This window comes from Sparus aurata, chromosome 10, assembly GCF_900880675.1.
Source record: "Sparus aurata chromosome 10, fSpaAur1.1, whole genome shotgun sequence".
In the NCBI taxonomy this organism is placed as follows: domain Eukaryota; kingdom Metazoa; phylum Chordata; class Actinopteri; order Spariformes; family Sparidae; genus Sparus; species Sparus aurata.
In genome coordinates this window covers 825,839-849,574 of record NC_044196.1, presented here as the reverse complement: position 1 = coordinate 849,574, position 23,736 = coordinate 825,839, and the positions used below count along the sequence as shown (strand labels likewise).

General features: G+C 43.1%; 1 protein-coding gene across 2 annotated transcripts; it reads right to left on the bottom strand.

Annotated features, from left to right (window-relative positions):
* Window positions 1-533: 533 nt before the first annotated feature.
* On the bottom strand, window positions 534-22,599 carry corin (corin, serine peptidase). 2 transcript variants are annotated; one of them, XM_030431138.1, is made up of 25 exons: window positions 22,333-22,599; window positions 20,135-20,285; window positions 19,399-19,478; window positions 14,226-14,567; window positions 13,269-13,380; window positions 12,354-12,458; window positions 11,952-12,244; window positions 11,728-11,841; window positions 10,863-10,970; window positions 10,438-10,548; window positions 9,073-9,195; window positions 8,875-8,985; window positions 8,454-8,685; window positions 8,230-8,372; window positions 8,015-8,122; window positions 7,818-7,931; window positions 7,605-7,715; window positions 7,375-7,498; window positions 7,139-7,267; window positions 6,886-6,935; window positions 6,338-6,524; window positions 6,054-6,216; window positions 5,851-5,959; window positions 5,550-5,683; window positions 534-4,364 (listed from the first exon to the last, which is right to left on the bottom strand). In XM_030431138.1, the coding sequence occupies exons 1-25, from the start codon at window positions 22,439-22,441 to the stop codon at window positions 4,179-4,181; spliced, it is 3,549 nt and encodes a 1,182-aa protein (XP_030286998.1). In that variant the 5' UTR covers window positions 22,442-22,599; the 3' UTR covers window positions 534-4,178. The 2 variants fall into 2 exon arrangements, with proteins under 2 accessions (XP_030286998.1, XP_030287000.1); XM_030431140.1 differs by lacking the exon at window positions 19,399-19,478 and having other exon boundaries at window positions 22,333-22,591.
* Between the last annotated feature and the right edge of the window lie 1,137 nt (window positions 22,600-23,736).

Here is a 23,736-nt window from a genome sequence, read left to right as displayed (position 1 = left end):
TTTGAAGTTCAGGATTCTGTTGTCGACATTAATTCAACTAGAACGTATTCAGAGATTCTGCATTAAAAGCGTTCTGTGTTGTCGAGTTGTGTTCTGACATTATCAGTTCAAGCCGTGTTTCCTCGAGGTAACGCTGCGTTCACCTGTCGCTGTAACTTCAGGTGAGTCAGAGACAAGATGCAACGTAACGTTAGAAAACTTTAAAACACCCCGTTACTAAAGTTATCACATAAATGTAGTGGAGTCATAAGTATAATATTTACCTCCAAACTGTAGTGGAGTGGAAGTTTAAAGTAGCAACAAATGGAGTTAAGTAGTACCTGAAAATTGTACTTGAGTAAATGTACTCAGTTACATTTGATCAGTGGATGTAACAGAAGACGTTTGACCGTCTGATTCTCCAGGCTAATAAAAAGATTGTCGTTATTTGTGGATTAGAGGAAGTGGAAACATGTCGGTGTGACGGTACGAGGTCGACACACAGTGTGTGAGTCACACACACACACACACACACACACACACACACACACAGGTAACAGAGTGTGTGTATACTTTTATTGGTGGGATACAGGTGATACAAACCAAATGTTCACGGTTTACACAAAAACATCAGATCAGAGGCGACAGTCTGTTCATCTAAATCCATATGATCAATAATACTGTTCATCTTCATCATCATCAACATCATCATCATCATCAACATCAACATCATGATAACAAAGTCGTAACAGCTAAATCAGGAAGTGACGTCAGAAACACGCACACGAATCACACACACATTCACACACAAACACACACAGACTCACACACACACTAACAGCCCTGTGTAATTAGCATGACATACAAAAAGCTGTAGAAAAATACTCTTAAAAAACCAAACACACAAAACAACAACAACAACAACAACAACCACTTGGAATGTTCTGGATGTCAGTTCGACGTTAGCATGGACGCTACATGGGCAATCAGCTGGGCAACTCTGGGCCGGGAACACTTCAAATCCTCTTTTCAAATGAAAATGTGTTGATTTTTCCACTTCAAACTTCCTCCTCTGTTTTATTTTAAATAACCTCACACAGTCTGGCAGCTGCGATGAAGAGACAAGTAACAAAGTGACAGAAAGGATCATTTTGTGGCAAATTACTGAGTCGCATCAATTTTTTAACTTCATGAATAACTTAAAAAATGTCAAGTCTTCAAATTCCAAGTGGAAAACTGAAACGGCATTAAGAGCGTTAAATGTCTCCAAAGATGCGAGGCAGTGAAAGTACATTCAGTGAAACATAGAGTCCTTTCTTTGATTATGGAACTATCTTCATTATTTCATGTATTAAGATTGTTAATTAATGAAAGTTATGAAAAGAGCACAACTGCACAAATATTCTATCTTTACTTTATCTATCTTTGTTGGATTTTTGACGAAAGGACTGAACAATATGTGGATATTACATTGCTTAAACGCAAAAGACCAAATAGGTGCAACATGTTTCTCAGTCACAGCTGTCATACTTTGTATAAAAACTAATGTTTAAAAGATATACAGTCAATTCATTTAGAAACCTGTTAGCTTAAAACAATACATGTGATTAACTTTATAGACTAAGTGTCGCTGAAAGAGGATAATATAAATGAGATAAGCTGAAAATGATAAAACTCTGCAGTTAGTAGAGTTTCAGTCTGTACTTCCATTAGCTAACGTTAGCAGTTAGCTGAACACTTTTCCTGATATCGTCAAAAATTTGACAGCTACTTTGTTAGCTTCTAATTATCTAATCCATCCACACTGTATGGAAAGCTAAAACTGCTGCTGTTAAAATTACACAACTGGATCAAAGCTCTTCATACGTACTTGGCAAAAGCTAATCTAGCTTGATACTAACATTCACAAACATGTTAGTTAATCTATATTGGCAATATTCTATATTTGTGCTTCATAATCTAGCTGGCGCTAATGTGGCAGTTCATTATTTGTATTAGTGAGTCTGCTAGCTAGCTTAGGCAATAGCTAGAAAAGCTTGAAGCCTGTTAGCTGAAAAGCATAAATGTGCTAGGAGTTAAACATAGTATAAACATTAAAAAGATCTAATATTAACTTTCTCAACAAAGTTTTACTGAAAGAATGTGAAAAAGAGATATGTCGCGAATGATATCAGAACTGTACAGTAAGTAGAGTTTGCACTGACATTAGCCAACATTAGCAGTTAGCAGAACACTGTCTTCTCTGCTTGTTTGCTTGGTTAGCTGAGGCTGCTAATTAAGTTTATCTTAGCCTCTTAGATGAGTCAAAATTACATTTGCAAAACTTTATGAAAACAATTAATTATCATTACTGGCAAAAGGCTAAGCTGTATTTGTGCTTCACAATCTAACTGGCGCTAACGTGGCAGTTGAATATTCACGTTAGTGCGTCTGCTAGCTATCTTAAGCAATAGTAAGGTTAGGCTAATAAATCTTCTTTTAAATTGACCAAGTTGTGAACCTAAAGCTAAAGCGTTAGCTAACATTACGACTAAACTTTAGTCAGTTGCCAAAAGGCTTTGACTCTTTATTTTAACTCAACTTAAGACACATTAAACATTTAAATGAAATGATAAACAGTGAAATCAAACATGGGTTTAATGTTTTGATTGTGTTGTTCCAGATTAGAATATAACTGTAAATTAAACGAGGTGTGAATAAAGCGCTAAAAAGTGTTGTCCATCAAAGTTGCCCAAATAAGTTGCCGCTGTGTTTTTATAAGCAAATCAAATAATACTATCTCTCTCTCCCTCTCTCTCCCTCGCTCTCTCATTCTGTCTCACACATACGTACAGTACAACATTGTACAGGTAACAAGGTTGTTTTTTACTGCTAACTTTAAGTACAGGCACTATAGAGTGAAGCATTGTGGGAAGTTGAGTGCTCAACTGGTTCGTTTTAGCTAGCAGCTTAGAAATTCAGTGCTGAGCGCCTGAAAGTTGTGACAATGTTCTAATGACAATGAACAGTTCTACAAAATACAGTGTGTGCATGTTTACGTCCAACACACACGCACAAACCAACAACAAGCTCCACTCACTTTAAATGAATGCGATGATAAAACTGAAACCCTGTTTATCGTCATAAAAATATACCTGATAGGTGGAGAGCATCAGGAAGTGTTTCCTCTGAGTTACTGCTGCCACTGAAATACTTGAACTAATAACCGTTCTGCTGACGTGTTTATGGAAGCAAAGGAAGACCGTAATAATTAACATTTTATAAGCAACTAAACACCGCTGTACAGAAGACCATCAGGGCCACCGTAAACGTTACAGCCATCGTAAACATTACAGGCACCATGAACTTTATGGACAATGTAAACTTTTCTGATTTTTTCACTTTAAATTCTGACTATTTTCTCTGAATTTTGACTTTCACTTTCACTTCAAAGTAAGTAGTTTTTTGTTTTTTTATTACAGTTTTTTGTTTTACAGTGGCCCAATTATTCTTCCGTGCTACTGCAAGGTTTCATTGGAGTTTAAATACCACAAAGTTTATGGCACTGAAACGACTGTTACTTTGTTTGACCATGTCTTGTTATATGACGTGTTTATTTCTGCTTTTAACATTTTCAAAAAGTCACATTAAGTTTTAAAATATTTAAGTTTTGTTTGTTTTTGTTACTTATAGCAAGCATATCATAAAAAATGTTAAGTACATCCAGAATCAACTGTCTTGTTTTCTGTATTCAGAGTGAAATATTTAATAACTACACTTATATTTAAACTCAACATTACGTTCAGGTTTAACGGTTTAAATGCTTACAGCTTCTTTTGCTTCCACATGTTTCTGAGTGACAAACCAACTTGTGCAGTCTTAAAAAATAATACTTCAGTGTTATTAAGTGGATGTTAATCACATGAATTTGGAGTTTACTTGTTGAACTACAGCTCTACTAGCTAACTAGTTAGCATCTGTAATGCTAGTTAACACTACTGCTCAGACAGCAGTTAGCATCTGAAGGCTATCAGTATAGATATAGGCACAGGTAGAGGAACAGAAGGGGTGTGTGTGTGTGTGTGTGTGTGTGCGTGTGTGTGTGAGAGAGAGACTGACGATTACATCACTTCCTCCTGGAATGCTGTAGACAGGAAGCAGCGAGCTCGGAGCAGGAAGTGCTGTGTGTGTGTGTGTGTGTGTGTGTGTGTGTGTGTGTGTCAGTCGGTGAGGTATGTGTGGATGTAGATCTGTTGTTGGATCCAGGGTGTGAAGTGCGTCACGTTGCTGTACACTCCAGGTCCGAGCACTTTACTGAAGCACACGCTGCCCCAAGACGTCAGGCCGAACAGCGTCCAGCGACCGCTGCCGTCCTCCTCACACACCAACGGACCACCACTGTCGCCCTGCACACACACACACACACACACACACACACACATACACACACACACACACCCACACACACACACAGACACACACACAAATTTGGTCATCAGTCCTTACAATTACTTACATTAACTGGTGTTAGCAACATTAACATCAGCTTGCATTAGCAGTGTTAACATTAGCCAGCTAGCAATGTTAGCTACAACAAACTAGAGGTGCTCTCCAGGGATAAACAAGAATTCAGTTAAATTACTAATCAAGTAGTTTTCAGAGGAAAAATACTCAACTACTATAAAATAAAACTTTAGTTTGATTTGGAACATAAAGTATATTTACTCAAGTACTTGAGTGCAATGTTATGGTACCTGTATTACTTGTCTTTGTCTAATTATCAGTTAATAAAATCAGATGTTACATGTGATTATTGATATTCCAGTAACATGAGTAATAAATATACTCTAAATGTAATGAGTACTTACACTTTTGGTGCTTTAAGTACATTTTGAAGAGAGTATCTTATTGTGGTATTACTAATTTTACTAAAGTCCTCAGTACTATTCACACCACAAAAAAACTTGATTACAAGAAAAAGTACAATTAAGTAAACTTATTATCTATCAAATGTAAAATCCCTGTGTTGTATTATGATATCCTGTGTATTATACAGTGATGGGATGTAACTAAGTACATTTACTACAGTACTGCGCTTGTGTACAACTTTATGGTACTTGTATTTCCATCCCACTTCACTATTGTTTTTGATAACTTTAGTTACTAGTTAATAAACAGATTACATGCTGCATCACAGACATTAGAAAGTAGAACATTTTTCACTGAGTTTATTTTATCATTATTATCAATAATGAAAACAATGAAAAACAAATGTAACTATTTGTATAATTTTTGGTACTTAAGTACATTCAATATCAGATACTTTGAGACTTTTACTCGAGTACTATTCATATGGGAGACTTCCACCTCCATGAAAGTAATATTTTGACATGTCTTTACTTTTACTTCACACAGCTGAATAAAATCATCAATAATCCTGATGAATAGACTAAATATGTTTCTGCTTCTCATCTGTAACTGTCACATTTATAATCATAATAAACTTCATTACTCATTTTCAATTATCTGTCTGAGTTTCTTTGTTTCCAGCAGCAGTTTGTCTTTTGTCCACATGTGGCTGCAGATGTTACCATGCATGAGTCCACAGTTCCTGCGTCGTAACCGGCGCAAAGCATCCTGGGAGTGATGGTCTTCATGTCAAAGTACGACTGACACTGAGACAGTGAGATGATCCGAACCTCACCCTCCTGCAGCTTGAAGGGCACTGGACACACATACACACACACACACGGCGAAACAATAATAAGTTGTCATCAACAGACTTCACCTGCTACTACCTGTTCACATCACTCAAAGAATGATGGGAAATGAAGTTCAATTTCTGTGTGTGTGTGTGTGTGTGTGTGTGTGTGTGTGTGTGTGTGTACTCACTCCTGTTGCCCATGTGACCCCAGCCTGTGATGTAACAGTAGGAGTCAGGAGAAGGAAGCTGGCCGAGGTCGGGCAGACACACCGGTCTGACGAAGTCCGTCTCCTCCACCTGAAGACACAACGACACACCATATCAATACTGATAATCAGTACTTATAATCAATACTGTGTGTGTGGTGTGTGTATGTGCGTGTGCCTCTGACCTCAGAGTCCAGCTGCACCACGCTGATGTCGTAGTCGACCACGGCCCGGTTGTAGCGCGGGTGTACGATGATGGAACGCACGCTGCGGCTCTGACTCTGAGTGCCCGGGTGGTCCAGGTTGTTCAGGCCAAGCACCACCTTCCACAGGTCGGCACTCTCCCTCCTGACACACACACACACACACACACACACACACATTAGCATCAGACATACATCAACACACACACACACACACACACACACACACACACACTGCTCCTGTAAAGTGTGTGTGTTCATCTCACCCCTCAAAGCAGTGAGCGACCGTCAACGCCCACCTCCGGCCAATGAGGACGCAGCCGCAGACGTGACCGCTCTGGCCACTCTGAAGCGAGCACTGCCATGGCCACGCCCCCCGCCTCGACACCCGGCCTCCCAGAATCCTCTTCTTCCTGTGAGGGTGGACGCTCACCGCCGGACGCACACCGCAGTCTGACAGAGAGAGAAAGTCTAAATGACACTGATGTGTGATGTCATCAAGTCAGCTGGCTCCCTCTGCTGGTCACATGAACAGCGTTTCTATCAGATCAGTCAATCAACCGATCAACAGAAAATCACTGACGTCACTCCTCAAGTTTCTAAAAGGTGAAAAAACGTACTTTGCTTTTTAAAATCAAAATCAACATTTCTGACTTTTGGTCAGCTGAAGGAATTTCTTGCAGCCTTTTGTTTTACAGACCGAACAATTGTTTGATTGCTCGAATGACGTTTTCAGATTAAACGTAAGAACCATCAGGACGTGCAGCTGAACCAAACCTACGATGTTCTGATGTGAAGGAGGAGAATTTTTTACCTTCTTTGGTACAAAGCACCGACACTCTCCTCCTGGAATGACACGCGTGACTGCAGACAGATAGACAAGAGTAATCAGATTACAGCAGCAGGTTGTCGAGAGGCTAACACTGTTAGCTCAGCAGCTATATGAAGCCTTCATGTCACTAAAGGTATAAATCTGGTCTCAGATCAGGTTGTGATGTGTGATCACAGCAGAAGAGCTGTATGGAGACAGAAACGTTTGGACCTCTGTCTACAGCTCTCACTGTCACCTTCTCTTCTCCAGTCGGGCCTGCAGAGCCGATCCGTTCCTCTGGTTCCACTCAGGATGGACGTGTAACCAACGGCGACGGCCCGGGACCCCGGGCTGGTCGGCAACCAAGGAAACGGCGGAAGGAACTCTGCAGAGAAACAAACAAATTAATGTGTCATACTGTCGGATGTGTGTGTGTGTGTGTGTGTGTGTTTGTATGTGTGTGTGTGTGTGTGTGTGTGTTACTAACCTTACCCTAGTCCCAGCTGGTTGCAGGTCAGTACGCTCAGATCGTGGTTCCACTCGTCGGCACAGACCTGATAGTCCGCTGCCGTCCTGAACACGGTCAGAACAGAACCCGATTGATCAGAGAGAGACACTGCAGAAACGGCAGATCAATACAGAACCGGATCAGTAACACTGAGCGAGCAGGAGGACACAGTGACGTGTGTGTGTGTGCGTGTGCATGTGTGTGTGTGTCGTACCACAGTCCCACTCGTCCGAGCTGTCAGAACAGTGTTTCTGTCCGTCACACCACAGAGTCCGATGGACACACTGATGGTTGTTACAGGACAGCTCGTTGTCTCTGCACACAGCTGCGGAAACGAACAATAACACAGGTTCACTCTCTCTCATTGATTGGGCCCATTAATAACTGATAACACAACCAATCAGTCTGTGACTTCAGAAACACTCACTGCAGTTGGCCTCGTCCACCAGCAGGGGGCAGTCTGGGAACCCGTCACAGATCATGCTTGCTTTGATACACACCTTGCTGCCAGGACACTCCCACAGAGCGCGCTCAGAGCAGCCTGACGGAGACAGATGTGTGACATCATAAAGACACGGTCCAACAGGAAGTACTGCAGCGTTTTCTTATTTTGAAAAGCCTCACCACAGTTGTCCTCGTCACTGTGGTCGTCACAGTCTAGGTGTCCGTCACAGCGTTTGGTTGCCAGGACGCAGCGACCAGACCGACACTTGAAGTGGCTGGGCGAGCACTCTGTCCCCATGGAAACAACAACAACAAGGTTCAAAATGTGAATTTGACAGAAGATCATTTCTTCAACATGAAGCTACGGCCTTGTGAGGACGGCACGCAGTCTGTACCATCGACTCCGTCCTCCGGCAGCAGGCAGGTCGTGTTTCCTCCCTCCTCTGGAAACTGACTGCAGTCTGAATCCTCGGGCCACTGCAATCCCACAATGCCGAGCACCGACTCACACTTCCCCTTCGCATTACGACACAGCGACCTGGAGAACACAGAGACACAACAGACTGAGGACGGGACCAGCTGGTAGGATCTCTAACTAACAGACTGACTAGTTGCTGACCTGCAGGGCGGGACCTTCTGCAGGGTGACCGGGTCACACTTTGGGACCAGCAGCGTGCAGGCGTAGAACATGAGGTACTGGTAGCAGCCGGTCTGGACCAGGGCGGGGAACAGGGAGGACTCCCAGGACACGGAGCTCTCCCTCTGGGACAGGTGGCCCAGGTAGTTTGGGTAGCTGGTCAGGTTGTAGGGCAGGTTCATGCAGAGCTCCAGACTGATGGGCTCACAGCGAGCTGAAGGCCAAAGTGTAATCTGAGTATCAACATTCACGTACTCTTTACATTACACACAGTATGAGACCAGTAATGGAGTAAAACCACTGTGAGTAACAGGAGCGAAGAACACACTGACACACACAGTTTGTGTTGTCATGTTGTTGTCACATGTCAGTTCTCAGAGTTCTCTGCAGAGTGACGACTCACTGCAGTTGTTGTTGTTGTTTCGGGGGTCGCAGGTGGCGCTGCCCGCCGTGCATACTGATGGACAGGAAGTGGCAATACAGCTGGGCTGACCATGGAGACACACGCCCTGAGCTGGAAAACACACACACACAGAATCAATAATAATGAGAGGAGAAGAAGAGGAGTGAAGAGATGGTGTTTCACTGACAGATGTCTCACTCTGCTCTCTGGTGCAGTGCTCCTCATCGCTGCCATCTTTACAGTCGTCCTCACCATCACAACGGAACGCAGAAGGAATACACTGACCGTTCCTGCACTCCAACAGACCCTGACTCTTACAGGCTGCAAACACACACACATACACACACACACACACACATAGAAGTTGATTTAATGAATCATCAGAACTACTTATACAACACTGTTCACTGAGCTAGTCTGACTCAAGTCACAGATTTCTGAGGTTATTCTGAACTTAATCATCACAAACATCAGAGAAGAGTTAATGAGTTAAATATACTCAGCATTAGGATAACAAACTAGCTTAAACTCAATGAACCTTCTGAGTACTGAGTCAGTTACAGAAAGTTTCTCTTCAGCTCTTATGTTGTTGAAACGTTCAGTCACTGGTGACAATGTGACGATGTGAGATCATCATCAGACTCAGGCTAAACTGACTGAAGTATGAACATCGACATCTCTGAATATCTGCAGCTGGTGGTTTGTGACCAAAAACAAGACTTCTGTTACACTAAATCTTCTATTTCATCTCTGCTTGTGATGTAAACAAGGAGCAACAGAGAGCAATCGGACCAAAGTGGCTTCACTCCTCGGACCGAAGCGGCTTCACTCCTGGGACCGAAGCGGCTTCACTCCTGGGACTGAAGCGGCTTCACTCCTGGGACTGAAGCGGCTTCACTCCTGGGACTGTGGCTTCACTCCTGGGACTGAAGCGGCTTCACTCCTGGGACTGCGGCTTCACTCCTGGGACTGAAGCGGCTTCACTCCTGGGACCGATGTGGCTTCACTCCTGGGACCGAAGCGGCTTCACTCCTCGGACCGAAGCGGCTTCACTCCTCGGACCGAAGCGGCTTCACTCCTCGGACCGAAGCGGCTTCACTCCTCGAACCGAAGCGGCATCAATCCTCTACTGAAGCGGCTTCACTCCTGGGACTGAAGCGGCTTCACTCCTGGGACTGAAGGGCTTCACTCCTGGGACTGAAGCGGCTTCACTCCTCGGACTGCGGCTTCACTCCTGGGACCGAAACGGCTTCACTCCTGGGACTGATGCGGCTTAACTCCTGGGACTGAAGCGGCTTCACTCCTGAGGCTGAAGTGGCTTCACTCGATGGACTGATGCGGCTTCACTCCTCAGACCGTGTTTTTCTTTTGTAGCATAAATAAACAACACCTTACATTTACAACCCTGTGCTGTAGAATACCTGTTAAATGAACTTTGAACCTTATTGGACACTTTGACCTCTTCGTTTCTCTGCAAAGCGTTAATGATTTCACTGATCAGAAGGTGTTCGATAACCCTTCAGTCACAGACTCACTCAGAGGTCCTGCAGAACTTTGACTCACAGCAGTTGAGCTCATCGCTCTTGTCCAGACAGTCGTGGTCTCCGTCACACAGCCAGTCTCTGGACACACAGCGGCCGTCGCCACAGCGATGCTCCCGGGCCAGATCACACACTGACCACACACACACACACACGCACACACACACACACACACACTTACATTATGATTTAAATCATTTTTAGTTACAGGCAGAAAAACAACCTGTTAGAGACAGGCTAATGAGAACATGTCGCCAAAATAAAAGCTCCCTCGTTTAGAGCAGATTAACAGCTGACAGACACAAGAAACCCCCAACACCTGACACCTGACACTACGTGTGTGTGTGCATGTTGGCAGAGAAACAGGTGGTGGATTCCCTCGCTCACATACACTTGCTCTCTCTCTCTCTCTGATCCCACAGTGTGTGTGTGTGTGTGTCCTCTCACCACAGTTGAGTTCGTCACTCAGGTCTCCACAGTCGTCATATCCGTCACACACCAGAGAGGGCAAGAGACACCGACCAGTGTTACACCGAAACTTTCCATCTGTACACACTGGAGAGAGAGACACAGACAGAGAGACAGACAGAGACAGATTTATCATATTTCTCATTATCTCTATAGTCTTTTCTTTTTTGTCTTTTCTCAGTTTTCTCCTTCAGTCTATCTGACTTCGACTGACAAAGGCTCTCAGTCGTCCGGTCCTGGTACCTCTCAGTTCTGTATCGTAGTGAACTGGACATGTTTCAGTTGGTTGAAGACAATGATACAAAACTCAGATTTCCTCAAGTTACTTCATTAAATGTATTTCTAGTTAAACTCATCTGTTGTGTTTTTGCTGTGAGTCTCATTTGTCTTTTGTCTCATGTCCACTTGCCATCTGTCCTTATTGTCTTGCTTGTTTTCAGCCTTGTTCAGTTCGTTTTTACTCATTCTGTCAAACTGTTTTTAGAGAAGTTGTTCTCACTAGCCTCAGATTTATGTCTTGTTTTGTCTTTCTGTCTCTCACATCCTTTCTTTGTTCGACTCGTCTCAGTCAACATCTTCCTCTCATGAAGAGACAGCAGAGGTCACAGAGAGGGCGAGAGACATAAACAGACAAAGAGAGAACTCTCTCTCCCTCTCTCTTTACATTCCAGCAGCCTCAGCCTATAGTCTCCTTGTGTCGCCATGACGACCACCTGTCACACACCAATAGTTCCGGAACGCCGCTGTTGTTCAATCAATCACATGCAAACCGTCACCACAACAACGGGCCGAGAAATGCCTCTACTGTTTGTTAAGTGTGTGTGTGTGTGTGTGTGTGTCTCACCGCAGTGTGTCTCGTCGCTCCAGTCGTCACAGTCGTTGTAGCCGTTACACACCAGTTTCTGAGGGACACAGATCCCCGTTGCACACAGGAAGTGGTCCTTACCGCCACACACGGCTGCCAGCCAATCAGAGAGGGAAGTAGAACAGTGATGTCATCGACCCATCCAATCAGAGTAGAGCTTAAGACACCACCGTGTGTGTGTGTGTGTGTGGGTGTTTACTCACAGGGTTTCCCTTTGATCTGTCTCGGTGTGTAACAGACAAAAGGGGCGGGTCCTGCTGTTGCCATGGGCGATAATGATGAGGACAATGGCGATGATGATGATGATGATGGCGATGATGATGATGATGATGGTGAAGGTGATGAAGGTGATGAAGGCGGCGACACAGCGGAGGTGATGTTACTGAACTGCGAACAGCGCAGGAATTCGGGCCAGGAGGCGTTGAACATCTGGAGGACCGGCTCGCAGCCTTCCCTCGCCGCCTCGCAGAACGACGCGCAGGGCAGCACAACCCGCCTGCACACACACACACACACACACACTTAGTCTGAACAGCTGAGGTTCTCGTGGAGACAGATTTGTTCTTCTTCTCTGGTTCTCAGACTGTGACCATGCAGCGTGTTACCTGTTGTGCGTGCCATCAGCAGCGATACACTCGGGCAGTGCCAGCGAGCAGCCGAAGAGCATGATGTGTCTGTAGCAGGACAGTCTGCTGAGGTAGCTGAAGAACCTGCAGCGCGAGAGTATATACGCCGTCAGTCAGAGCGCCACTACAAATTCAGCTAACCTGAAGGGTTCACACTGTATTCATCAAGATACAACAAGTATCCCAGCATGTCTGGAGGGACAGGAAGATCTTAGTTCTGTATCGTAGGCAACTGAACTTCCTCTAGTTAGTTTTAACTGAAGATAAACACACAGGATCATACAGAATTCATTTAAACCTTTCAAATTTGATTGTGGAACACTGACAAACAGTAACGTCAGTCATTAGAAGCTAATAGCTAATGAGAAATGTAAATCATTTCACCACTTCCTGATTGACCAGAAGCGGAAAAGCTGATTAAACTACATATTTGGTAACCTGTTAGCTTTCCTTAGCATTCAGCCACTTCCTGGCTAACATTATCATTTTAATGTTATTCAATTTATGTGCGCTGATACTTGAACATGATCAAACAGTAATGTTAGCTAGGAATTGGTTGAATGCTAACATTAGCTGTTGTTTGACAGAAGGTAATGCTAATGACAAATATAATTTCCCTGCTTCTTGATTGATCAAGTGGTTGAATGCTAACGTGAACTAACAGGTTATCAAATATGTTGTTTTAACTTGAAATCTGTCCCACTGATTTTCTCAATCTCCATATTTCAAAATATCAGCTGTAATCAAACCGTAATGTTTGATAGAAGCTGTGAAATGCTAACATTAGCTAATGTAAAATGGCCGCCACTTGACTGTGGTACACTGCGTCATTAAAATCCCAAAATGTTTGATACTGTCTCAGGTGGAGGAAGTAACCATCACAGCCACGTTCACCTTAGCAACATGTCGACCTCTGAACTCTTCACCACGGCGACGGAGGACGACAGCCATGTTTGGTTGTAGGGCAACATGTGACACTGAGGCTCCACGATCAGCTGACAGCTGCCTGGAGAGGAAGAGGAAGAGGAGGAGGAAGAGGAAAAGGTAGAGGAAGAAAGGACAACATGTTGGTATCTCAGACACAAACTGAAGTCAGACTGAAAGTGTTGCTAACACAATACATCAGAGTCATCATTTTATCTTAGTGACAGGCTCCACCCTCAGTCTGATGCAACAGTCCAAGCATTAGCACTGCTTATTTAGCTGTTAGCTAACCAGCTAGCTCCCACTCAGCAGCTAACTGCTGGTTGGAGGTTAAACGTCCAGTAAGTCTGGTGACTGCGCAGCGTCCAATCAGAGGACAGGACAGTCAGAGGCTCATTAGCATTCACCTCAACGACACATTAATACAGAGAGAGACTGAAGGACAGTGGAGGAACACAGAGACACAGAGACACAAGAGACGAGGGGAATTTAAAATAGAGACTGAATGAACGATTTATCATCACACACACACACACACACACACACACACTCCATCACGTCAGTAGAGGAGAAAGGAGGACAGTAGATCTGGACTCAGCTCAGAGGCTCAGTAGCTTCATCACACACACACACACACAAACACACATAAGCACACACACACACAAACACACACACTGACACACACACACACACACACACACAACACACACACACCATCCTGCAGACTGATCAGATTTTGGTGTTTGACAGAAAAAGGACAGAACATAAATGCAGGTTGAGACAGCAGAGGATTGTGGGATGTGTAGTCTACAGCAGGACGCCCTCCGACACTAAAACATCTGGACAGGTTTCCTGTTTTCCGTCTTTGACTACATTTCCCATGAAGCCCTGCTGCTTCCTGTCTGACCTCTGCTCGGCTTCAGATACCTGAGTCAGGTGCAGAGGTGGTGCCGATCGGCCAGGCGGTGCTCAGTGATGTCACAGAGGTCAGCCAATCAGGAGGCGTTGTGTAGGGCTGTGTGGGCGGGGCCTGAGTGGAGGAGGCGGAGGCTGGAGGAAGGCTGGTGGTGACAGCAGGTGTGCTGTGGTCAGGGCCCTGGGTGATGGCATCGCCGTCCTCGCTGTGGATTGGCGGCGAGGCCGAGACGTTTTCCTCGAAGGCAAAGGAGGAGGGGTTTGTGCTGTTGCCATGGTAACCAGGGTCGCTGTCGGCCATGGGCTCGGGGGAGGGGAGGGGGCTGGAGTCCAGGAGGCTGCTTCCAAATATACCTGCAGAGATACACACAGGTGAGAACAGGTGTGTGTGTGTGTGTGTGTGTGTGTGTGGGTGTGTACCATCTCAGGCATGTGTGAAGCAACAACTGCTACATCGCACACACACTTGTTCACAGTTCAGAGGGAAAACTATGAATAGTGACACAGTGCTCTAGTTACCATGACGCACACACACACACACACACACGCACACACACATACGTATACAAACACACACCGACACACACACAAGACAAGATGTGACTAAATATCTCAACACATAATAAATATATTAACTATATTACTCAATATGCCAGCTGTCAGACTGAATCTTGAGAGTCTTATGTGCTAAAATATTTACATTTAATTCTCATCATCAGAAACATCTAACATGATGATTTTATCATCAGCATCATTTATAATCAACAGAAACACAAAGAAGTGTAAAAAACTGAAACAGATTCAAACTTCATTTTCTTTGAAAAAAACTTTTTGCACTAAATTGTCCTGTACTTATACTGTCTTTTGTTGTACTGTTGTTCATATGTGCGGTGTCCTTGAGTGCTTTGAAAGGCGCCTTCAAATAAAATGCATTATTATCATTTTATTATTATTATTAAATATCTTGTTTACGCCTCTGATCGGTTCATCAGTTCTAAACTCTGTGGAGGAAATGACGTAAAACTCTGCTGCCAAAAACAAAACTGTTTTCTTCTGTGACATTTAAAACAACAGATGGCACAGGTAGAATATATATACACTGTTTACGCTGTTGTTTACACTGTTGTTTACACTGTTCACACTGTTGTTTACGCTGTTGTTTACACTGTTGTTCACACTGTTGTTTACGCTGTTGTTTACACTGTTTACACTGTTGTTCACACTGCTGTTTACGCTGTTGTTTACACTGTTGTTTACGCTGTTGTTTACGCTGTTGTTTACACTGTTGTTTACGCTGTTGTTTACACCGTTGTTTACACTGTTGTATATGCTGTTGTTTACACTGTTTACACTGTTCACACTGTTGTTTACACTGTTGTTCACACAGTTGTTTACGCTGTTGTTTACACTGTTGTTTATGCTGTTGTTTATGCTGTTGTTTATGCTGTTTAGCCTGTTTTTTTACAATGTTGTTTACACTGTTCACACGGTTGTTTGCACTTTTGTTTACACTGTTTAACCTGTTGCTTACACTGTTGTTTTCACTGTTCACACTGTTGTTTACACTGTTGTTTCACTGTTCCGACTGTTGTTTACATTGTTGTTTTCACTGTTCCCACTGTTGTTTACATTGTTGTTTTCACTGCTCACACTGTTGTTTACATTGTTGTTTTCACTGTTCACACTGTTGTTTACATTGTTGTTTACAGCATTGGTTCCCAACCTTTTTTCCTTGAAGACCCCCTCGCCCCCCCTAGGCAAGCCAGGCCCCCCCAACCCCAAATACATACACTAAAAGAATATAGTGATTAATTACAAACTTTTATAATTTAAACGTGGACCAAAAATATGTTTCAATTTGGATTATACAGAGTTTTGATTATCCAGTTGGTTGTGTTATTGGGATTTTATAAATTTAACCCTCTGGGGTATAATTGGTCGTTTTTAACTATGTTAGATTTTGGTTTTGATTTACCTTGCTTTATTTGTGGCATTATTTTCAGCACAACCTCACATGTGTGACTGTGCAGTTATTTTTTCAAGCAGGAAAGAGTTTGATTTTTCCCTGTGAAAACCACAATTATGTTTAACAAACCATTTTATTACTTATAATGAAAATAAAAATTGTTGTTTGCTAAATTTGTGCATAAGTTTTTGAAATTTTACAAAGTTATATGTAACTATCTACATTTAAATGCAGGCAATGCCTCAGGCTCAGGGCTCCCTCAGCTCCTTCCTGCCTGCTCCACATTCAGCAGTCTCCTCATTGTTTTAACTCACAACACAAACAAACCACTCCACTACACACTAAACACACGACACTAAACACTGCATAACACACTAACTATACACTCCAAAAACGCTAAATGTCACATATCTCTCAACTCTCAAAACTCGCTATCTCTATCGCTGTCACTCTTTCACTGCCATCCCTCCCACAACTTCCCCCTGTTCCTCAGCAACCAAATCACGTGCTTTGCCATATAATGTTGTGATTGGTTGTTGTGGTGCCTTTTTCCACCAATAGCAATGTTTTTTTTTGCTTGCAAACACTATTGGTTGCGGACACTTTCGTGAGAAAAAAGCCTGTTTTTATCGCTTCTTCCTGCACCAAACATGCCGCAAACGTGATGGCAATGTTCGCAAAAAGCGTGGCGGACATTATTTATCTGAAGTCCAGTTTTACTTGGACTATCAACACAATTTAGAAACTGGTATATAGTTTGAAGGCTGCACCAAAACATAAGTCCGAATTGAGACTCAAGGAGGCTGTGTCTTACTGCTACGTCCATCTTTAATTGGTCACGTGATTTGGATGCGCCAGCCTCATTAATGTGCACAAATATAATTTTGGTAACCTCACAACCTCAAAGCAGACAAAGTTGTGAGCATCCTATGGGAACCACTGGTTTACACTGTTCACACTGTTGTTCACTAGTGTCGGGAGAAAAAATTGATTCTTAGCTGCATGGCGATGCGGACGATTCTGAATCGATTCACTAATGTCAAAAAATTGATTTTCTAAATGTTAGTTGATAACGTAAAGTTTGACAGAACTCTGAAGCTCTGAAGTGCAGATGATGACGTGCACACAACGAACACACGACTGCGACATCAGACCGGCAGCCTCAGCAGTAAAAGCCAGCGGATGGAAGCAGTTTGGCTTCTGTGAGGTTGAAGGGAAACAGAACCTGGACCAGAGCCACACAACATGCAAGATGTGTCAAACTAAACTAAAAGATCATTTTACATGTTTCCAGCCAGAGGAGGAAGATAAACAGCCAGTTGTTGCTGCTGCCAACCAGACAACCATCGAGCAAACTGAGAAAGATCAACATGCTGTCAACAGAACTGCAGGTGAACTCTGAGTCTGCAGCAGGTTCACTGACTTTACTTTCTGCACCTGTGTCTGGTTGTAGAATACACCAAAAGTTCTGTTTGTGTTTTGGTCGAGTGAGAAGTCTCGGACTCTTTCTCATGGATCTAATAAGCAGCAGCAGCTTTTTACGTTGTTAGTGATTCAGAATGTGCTGAAGCAGTATGATCCACTACATGTGTTGCTACAGGCACACTTTCCTTTTCCTGCTGGATATTTCCAGTTGACCTGCCTCATCTGTTCCGTGTGTTTTATTATTAAAAGACATTGGGAGTAAACTCAGTGTGGATCAATACAAATACTCTGCTGCAGTCGTCACACAGTGAGGAGAGAGAAATCCTGTCTAGAAAACAAAGATCACCGATAATCATTTTCTCATCGTAATCGAATCGTGAGGCACCTGGAGACTCCCAGCTCTGTTGTTTACTCTGTTGTTTACTCTGTTGTTTACCCTGTTGTTTACCCTGTGGTTTACTCTGTTGTTTCATCTGTTTTTTATTGTTGTTTACTCTGTTGTTTACTCTGTTGTTAAATCTGTTGTTTACTCTGTTGTTTCATATTTTTATACTCTGTTGTTTACTCTGTTGTTTACTGTTGTTTACTCTGTTGTTTCATCTGTTTTTTATTGTTGTTTACTCTGTTGTTTACTCTGTTGTTAAATCTGTTATTTACTCTGTTGTTTAATCTGTTGTCAAATCTGTTGTTTACTCTGTTGTTTACTCTGTTGTTAAATCTGTTGTTTACTCTGTTGTTTACTCTGTCGTTTACTCTGTTTAATCTGTTGTCAAATCTGTTGTTTAATCTGTTGTCAGATTTGTTGTTTACTGTGTTGTTTACTCTGTTGTTAAATCTGTTGTTTACTCTGTTGTTAAATCTGTTGTTTACTCTGTTGTTAAATCTGTTGTTTACTCTGTCGTTTACTCTGTTTAATCTGTTGTCAGATCTGTTGTTTACTCTGTTGTTAAATCTGTTGTTTACTCTGTTGTCAGATCTGTTGTTTACTCTGTTGTTTACTCTGTTGTTAAATCTGTTGTTTACTCTGTTGTTTACTCTGTCGTTTACTCTGTTTAATCTGTTGTCAAATCTGTTGTTTACTCTGTTGTTTACTCTGTTGTTAAATCTGTTGTTTACTCTGTTGTTAAATCTGTTGTTTACTCTGTTGTTTACTCTGTCGTTTACTCTGTTTAATCTGTTGTCAAATCTGTTGTTTACTCTGTTGTTTACTCTGTAGTTAAATCTAATGTTTACTCTGTTGTTAAATCTGTTGTTTACTCTGTTGTTGTTTATTGTTGTTTACTCTGAGCATCGTCAGTAAGAGACGATAAGATAAGAATTTAATTAATTTTAAATTTTGAACACAGAGACGTGAGAACAGATGAAGAACACAAACACGTCTGTAACATCGTTAACTGTTTAATGAGGACGACACACAGGAGGAGGATGTGTGTGTGATGAGTCGTGAAGCAGAAAGCAGCTGCAGACGAGACCAAAGAAAAGAAAATAGCTGAGTGTTTAAACAACAACACTCCTGTTTATTATGTCACTGCAAACATAACAGACGAGACGAGGAAAAGAAAGAAAGAAAGAAAGAAAGAAAGAAAGAAAGAAAGAAAGAAATGAAAATCAAGATTGAGGACAAGTGAAATGACAGACAGGAGGTGGAAATGAAGAAGAGGAGGAAGAAGAAGGAGGAGGAGAGAAAAGACAGAGAGGAGAACTGAACCTGAGATGAGTGAAAGAGGAGGAAGAAGAGGAGGAAGATGAAGAAGATGAAGAGGAGGAGAGGTGATTAAAGAGGAGTTTTACTACCTGCGTAAATATTTGAAATTCTTTCAGTCAGACTGTTTGAGACATGAACTCTGCTCCTGATTGGCTGATGAACTCCCCCGCTGTCATGGTGATGGGTTGAAGCATGACACACACAAACACACATACAGAGACACACACAAACACACAGACACACACACAGACACACACACACAATCACACACCCACACATCTGATGTAATTAAGCGTCCTGTGAGTTAATGAGTCATCTCTCCTCCTACACTCTGTCCTCGTCAACATCACTCCTTCATCTCCTCGTCTTCCTCCTTCATCCCCTCGTCTTTATCTTTCCACCCTCCTTCATCATCTTCTCATTCTTGTCTTCTTCTCATTCTGACCTCCATCTTTTAATCCCTTACTCTTTTTCCAACCCTTCCTTCCTTCTTTCCTTCCTTCCTTCCTTCCAATGTCCCCATGATTCCTCACTTCTACTCTTCCTCCTTCCTTCCTTGTAACACCCTCAGAGCTGGGGCCAGCAGACTGTTAGCTTCACTTAGCTTAGCACAAAGAATGGAAACAAACTCAGTTAGCGGTCTTGACTCTGACCTGACTAGGAGCATTTGAACATTTTGAGCTAAAATTCTTATAAATTACAAGTATTTTTTTTTTTTAGACGATAGACACACAGAGTAGTGTGTCTGTGTGTGTGTGTGCGTGTGTGTGTGTGAGTGTGTGTGTGTGTGTGTGTGTGTGTGCGTGTGTGTGTGTGTGTGTGTACCGGTCAGGGCGAGGACGAGCAGCAGCAGGCCGGCCAGCAGGCTCACGGTGGGGATCAGGATGTAGAGGAGAAGTCGAAGGTGATTGGTCGATCCCAGCTTGTGAGGACACGGCTCCACGCCCATCCCGGCCTCGGGTCCTCGAGCCGGCGTCTGGAGGACACACCGAGACGGGTTCACAGTCATCGAAACAAGTCAGACCTGGTTATTACATCATGAGCCGCCGCCGGTGGCGTCTACCAATCAGAAGAACCTGTCTGTCTGTGTGATGTCACAACATGAAGTGGACTTCTGAGGAGTTAGTTGAGCTGATGTGAGCAGAGCTGAAGAAGAATTGAGGCTGGGAAACGCCACACCGACCCGCTAAGTCCAGTTAGAGCCCCGCCCCCTGGTTATTTTTAACGAGCAGGCGGGGGGCAGCGGGGGGCAGCGGGGGGGCGGCGGGGGTGACCCGGGTGTTTCTGTCCTCTCAGAGTTTCCATTGAACATGTCGAAGTTATTTTTGAAGCGATATGACGACGAGCCGACACTCGACACCACACAGCACCTCAGGGCTTTAAATACTGCTCGCTCCACCTCTCTCTCTCTCTCTGGATCTCCCTCTGTTTAATACACTGATCGATCAAGTGTTAATCAATCAACCGATCGATCGGTGTATTTACTGTCTCCACAGGTTCACTGATAACAACTCTGTATTTTTACTTTAAGTTTCTTTTTCATCTGAGCAGAAAATGAAAATGATCATTTGTTCTGTTCTATAATCTAAAACTCAACTGACTGTAACAATGAGGGACTTTTATTTTGAAGGCCAAATTCACACCAAGTACTGAGGCTATAAAACAAAACTGAGAACTGATCGTTTAATAAGCGTAATAATGAATATGCATCACGACTCAATCATTAGATTCTCACCGTAACAAGGAGAATTAATCTCAAACACCAAGGAACTATTGTTAAGACTTTTATTTTGAAGGCCAAACAAAATAAACAAAGTAAGAAGGCTAAAATAATTATGGTGCTGATTTTATTTGATCAGAACCAGAACCTGGAACACATCAGTGTTTAAATAATCATCAACCTGCTGTAAATCATCGTAGATTCTGTGGTTCTAATAACAGAGAACACGAGACTTGTTACTTTGTGTTTTAATGTTAATTTATATTTCCTCCACAGTGCTGAATATTAAGATCTTTAAGGTGTCGCAGGTAAATAAAGTTATAGATTCCAGTGTGGAGACGATGAGCACGACGCCTGCTCAGCATCACTGTGGTCTGACTCAGTTTAACATCCAGACTCAGGATCAGCAACAACAGAGAGAGTAACCACTGAATTATCACAGGAGTTGATTTAATGAGCAGCTGATCACCGAGCGACGAGTCGACTGAAACAACGGAACATCTTCACTGACGAGATGATCTGAAGCTGTTCTGTCAGTGAACTCAATCTTAGTTAATAAAGTCAAAACAATCAGCTGATGATCCTGACAATCATGTAATTAAACACGTATAACTGTCTATTTAATTTTAGTTCATAATCAACCTGTTATTGGAGGATCTGTGAATCGATTATTAAGGTGATAAAACAGATGAAATGTTAACGAGACATTAAAGAAGACGTTCATTCAGTTCGTTCAGACTTTAACCTCTAGAGCTGAATTAATCAATATTTTATTTAATAATGAATAAAATGACAAACTGACTGATGTGATGTTGTTTTAACTTCTACATTCTGTCAGGTTTTCAGTCAGAAGAGACTTCAAAGATCATCAGTCATCAATCAGCAAATATTCTCACCATTTAAATAATTAATCAGGTAGAAAACATTCATACTTCTGTGAGTCAGAGTGTGAAGATACTCTGGAGATCTTTAATAATTTATTCTCCTCCATGAACATCATGACATAATGTCAACAAGCACAGCTTCAGATGTGTTATAGATCATCAATCAGATCAATAATCAGCCGGTCAGACATCAAACATCAATTATCATTAACTTGTTCATTAAACACATCATGAGACAAAGTGGGGACATGAGACAGAAGAAGACGTAGGACAGAAGAAGACAGAAGAAGACGTGAGACAGAAGAAGACGGGAGACAGAAGAAGACGTGAGGACAGACACAAGGAGACACCGCGGCGCGTTCAAGGACAGTCCGCCGGACACTGCTCCTCTAGCACCGGGCTCACAGAGCCGCACTCACCGCCGCCGGTCCCGCCGGTCCCGCAGGTCCCGCTCCGCTGAAGGTGACACGCCGGCAGGTCTCCGGCCGCGCGGACAACATGACCTGACGCCTCTGAGCGCGAGACCATCCCTCTGCCGCTGCCCGCGAGCAGCTCCGCTAACTAACCGAGCACGAGACAGGCAGGCTCCGCCCACTCAGACACCACCTCCAAACACACACACAAACACACACACATACACACACACACACACACACTGTTCAGGTTGTCTGCACGTGACCACTAAGCCCCCACAACAGATTAAACACAACTGCTGCGACACGAGCCTCGTGCTGCTTGTGTGTGTGTGTGTTGTAGGTCACACACGCTCTACCGACTGTACCTGTCCTCCTGTCTTTGTGAGGACCACCGTCACACCTCAGCATGAGGACGTAGTGATCAGTGAGGACTTTGTGTCACGAGGCTCTGCAGTGGCCAGACTGTGTCATTACACCGTCATGTGACGCTCTGAGACGCTCACATCGAGTCGGAATCAATCTGACCGGTGGCCACTCGAGGTATTACAGTGGAAACAGACTTTCATTATAAAATGGACATCTGTAAAGTTAGCGGGCTGAGTGGGAACTTGTGGGCGGGGCCACGTAACCAGGAAGTAAGATAACGTTTATAGCGTTTGCACCAGACGAGTGATTCTTCACACTTGATCTAGTTCTTCTATGAAGCTGTGGTCACAACCCCAAACAAATGACTCACACCACTCTCAACATCTAGAAGAGCAGCACGATTACATTATTTGATTCGAGTTAGCTTGGCGCTAAACCGACCAATGCCACTGAACACACAGGGGGGAACTTTTACACCCCTCCAGCTTCATGCACCGCCGAGCAGCTTTCATACGGATGAACGTGGATTTCAACCTGAACGTTTCTTTATGTTTCTTTATGTTCCTGCCATGATCGTGGATGAGATGGTCCTGGACCGTTTGACAGCCTTGTTGGCTGTGATAGCGCTATGCTACGCTATCAAAGTGATGTCAAAAAATATAATCATTATTCATGAATTTTATCAATCTTATTTCTATTTAGAGGCTCCTCTACATTTTGGTATCACAGTTCCCATGATGCCTTGGGGGATGTAAACATTAAGAAACCATGTGTCAACACTAGCTGAATTAGCCGTTAGCAGCTCCTGTTAGCATTGTACTCATGGATGTACAGACAACTATCACTGGATCACTGTGAGACTGGAGAAACGTTAAATCATGGAGATTCCTAAGGGAGTTCTGCAGTTATCTATGATTTTTCCAGCTAAGTGTTAGTGTGCACAAAGCTGTAAATGATGGGTCATCGACTACTCCTGGATTCTGAGTTTAATAAAGTAATATTTCCCCGCGTCCCAACAAAGAACACAAAAACATAACCAAT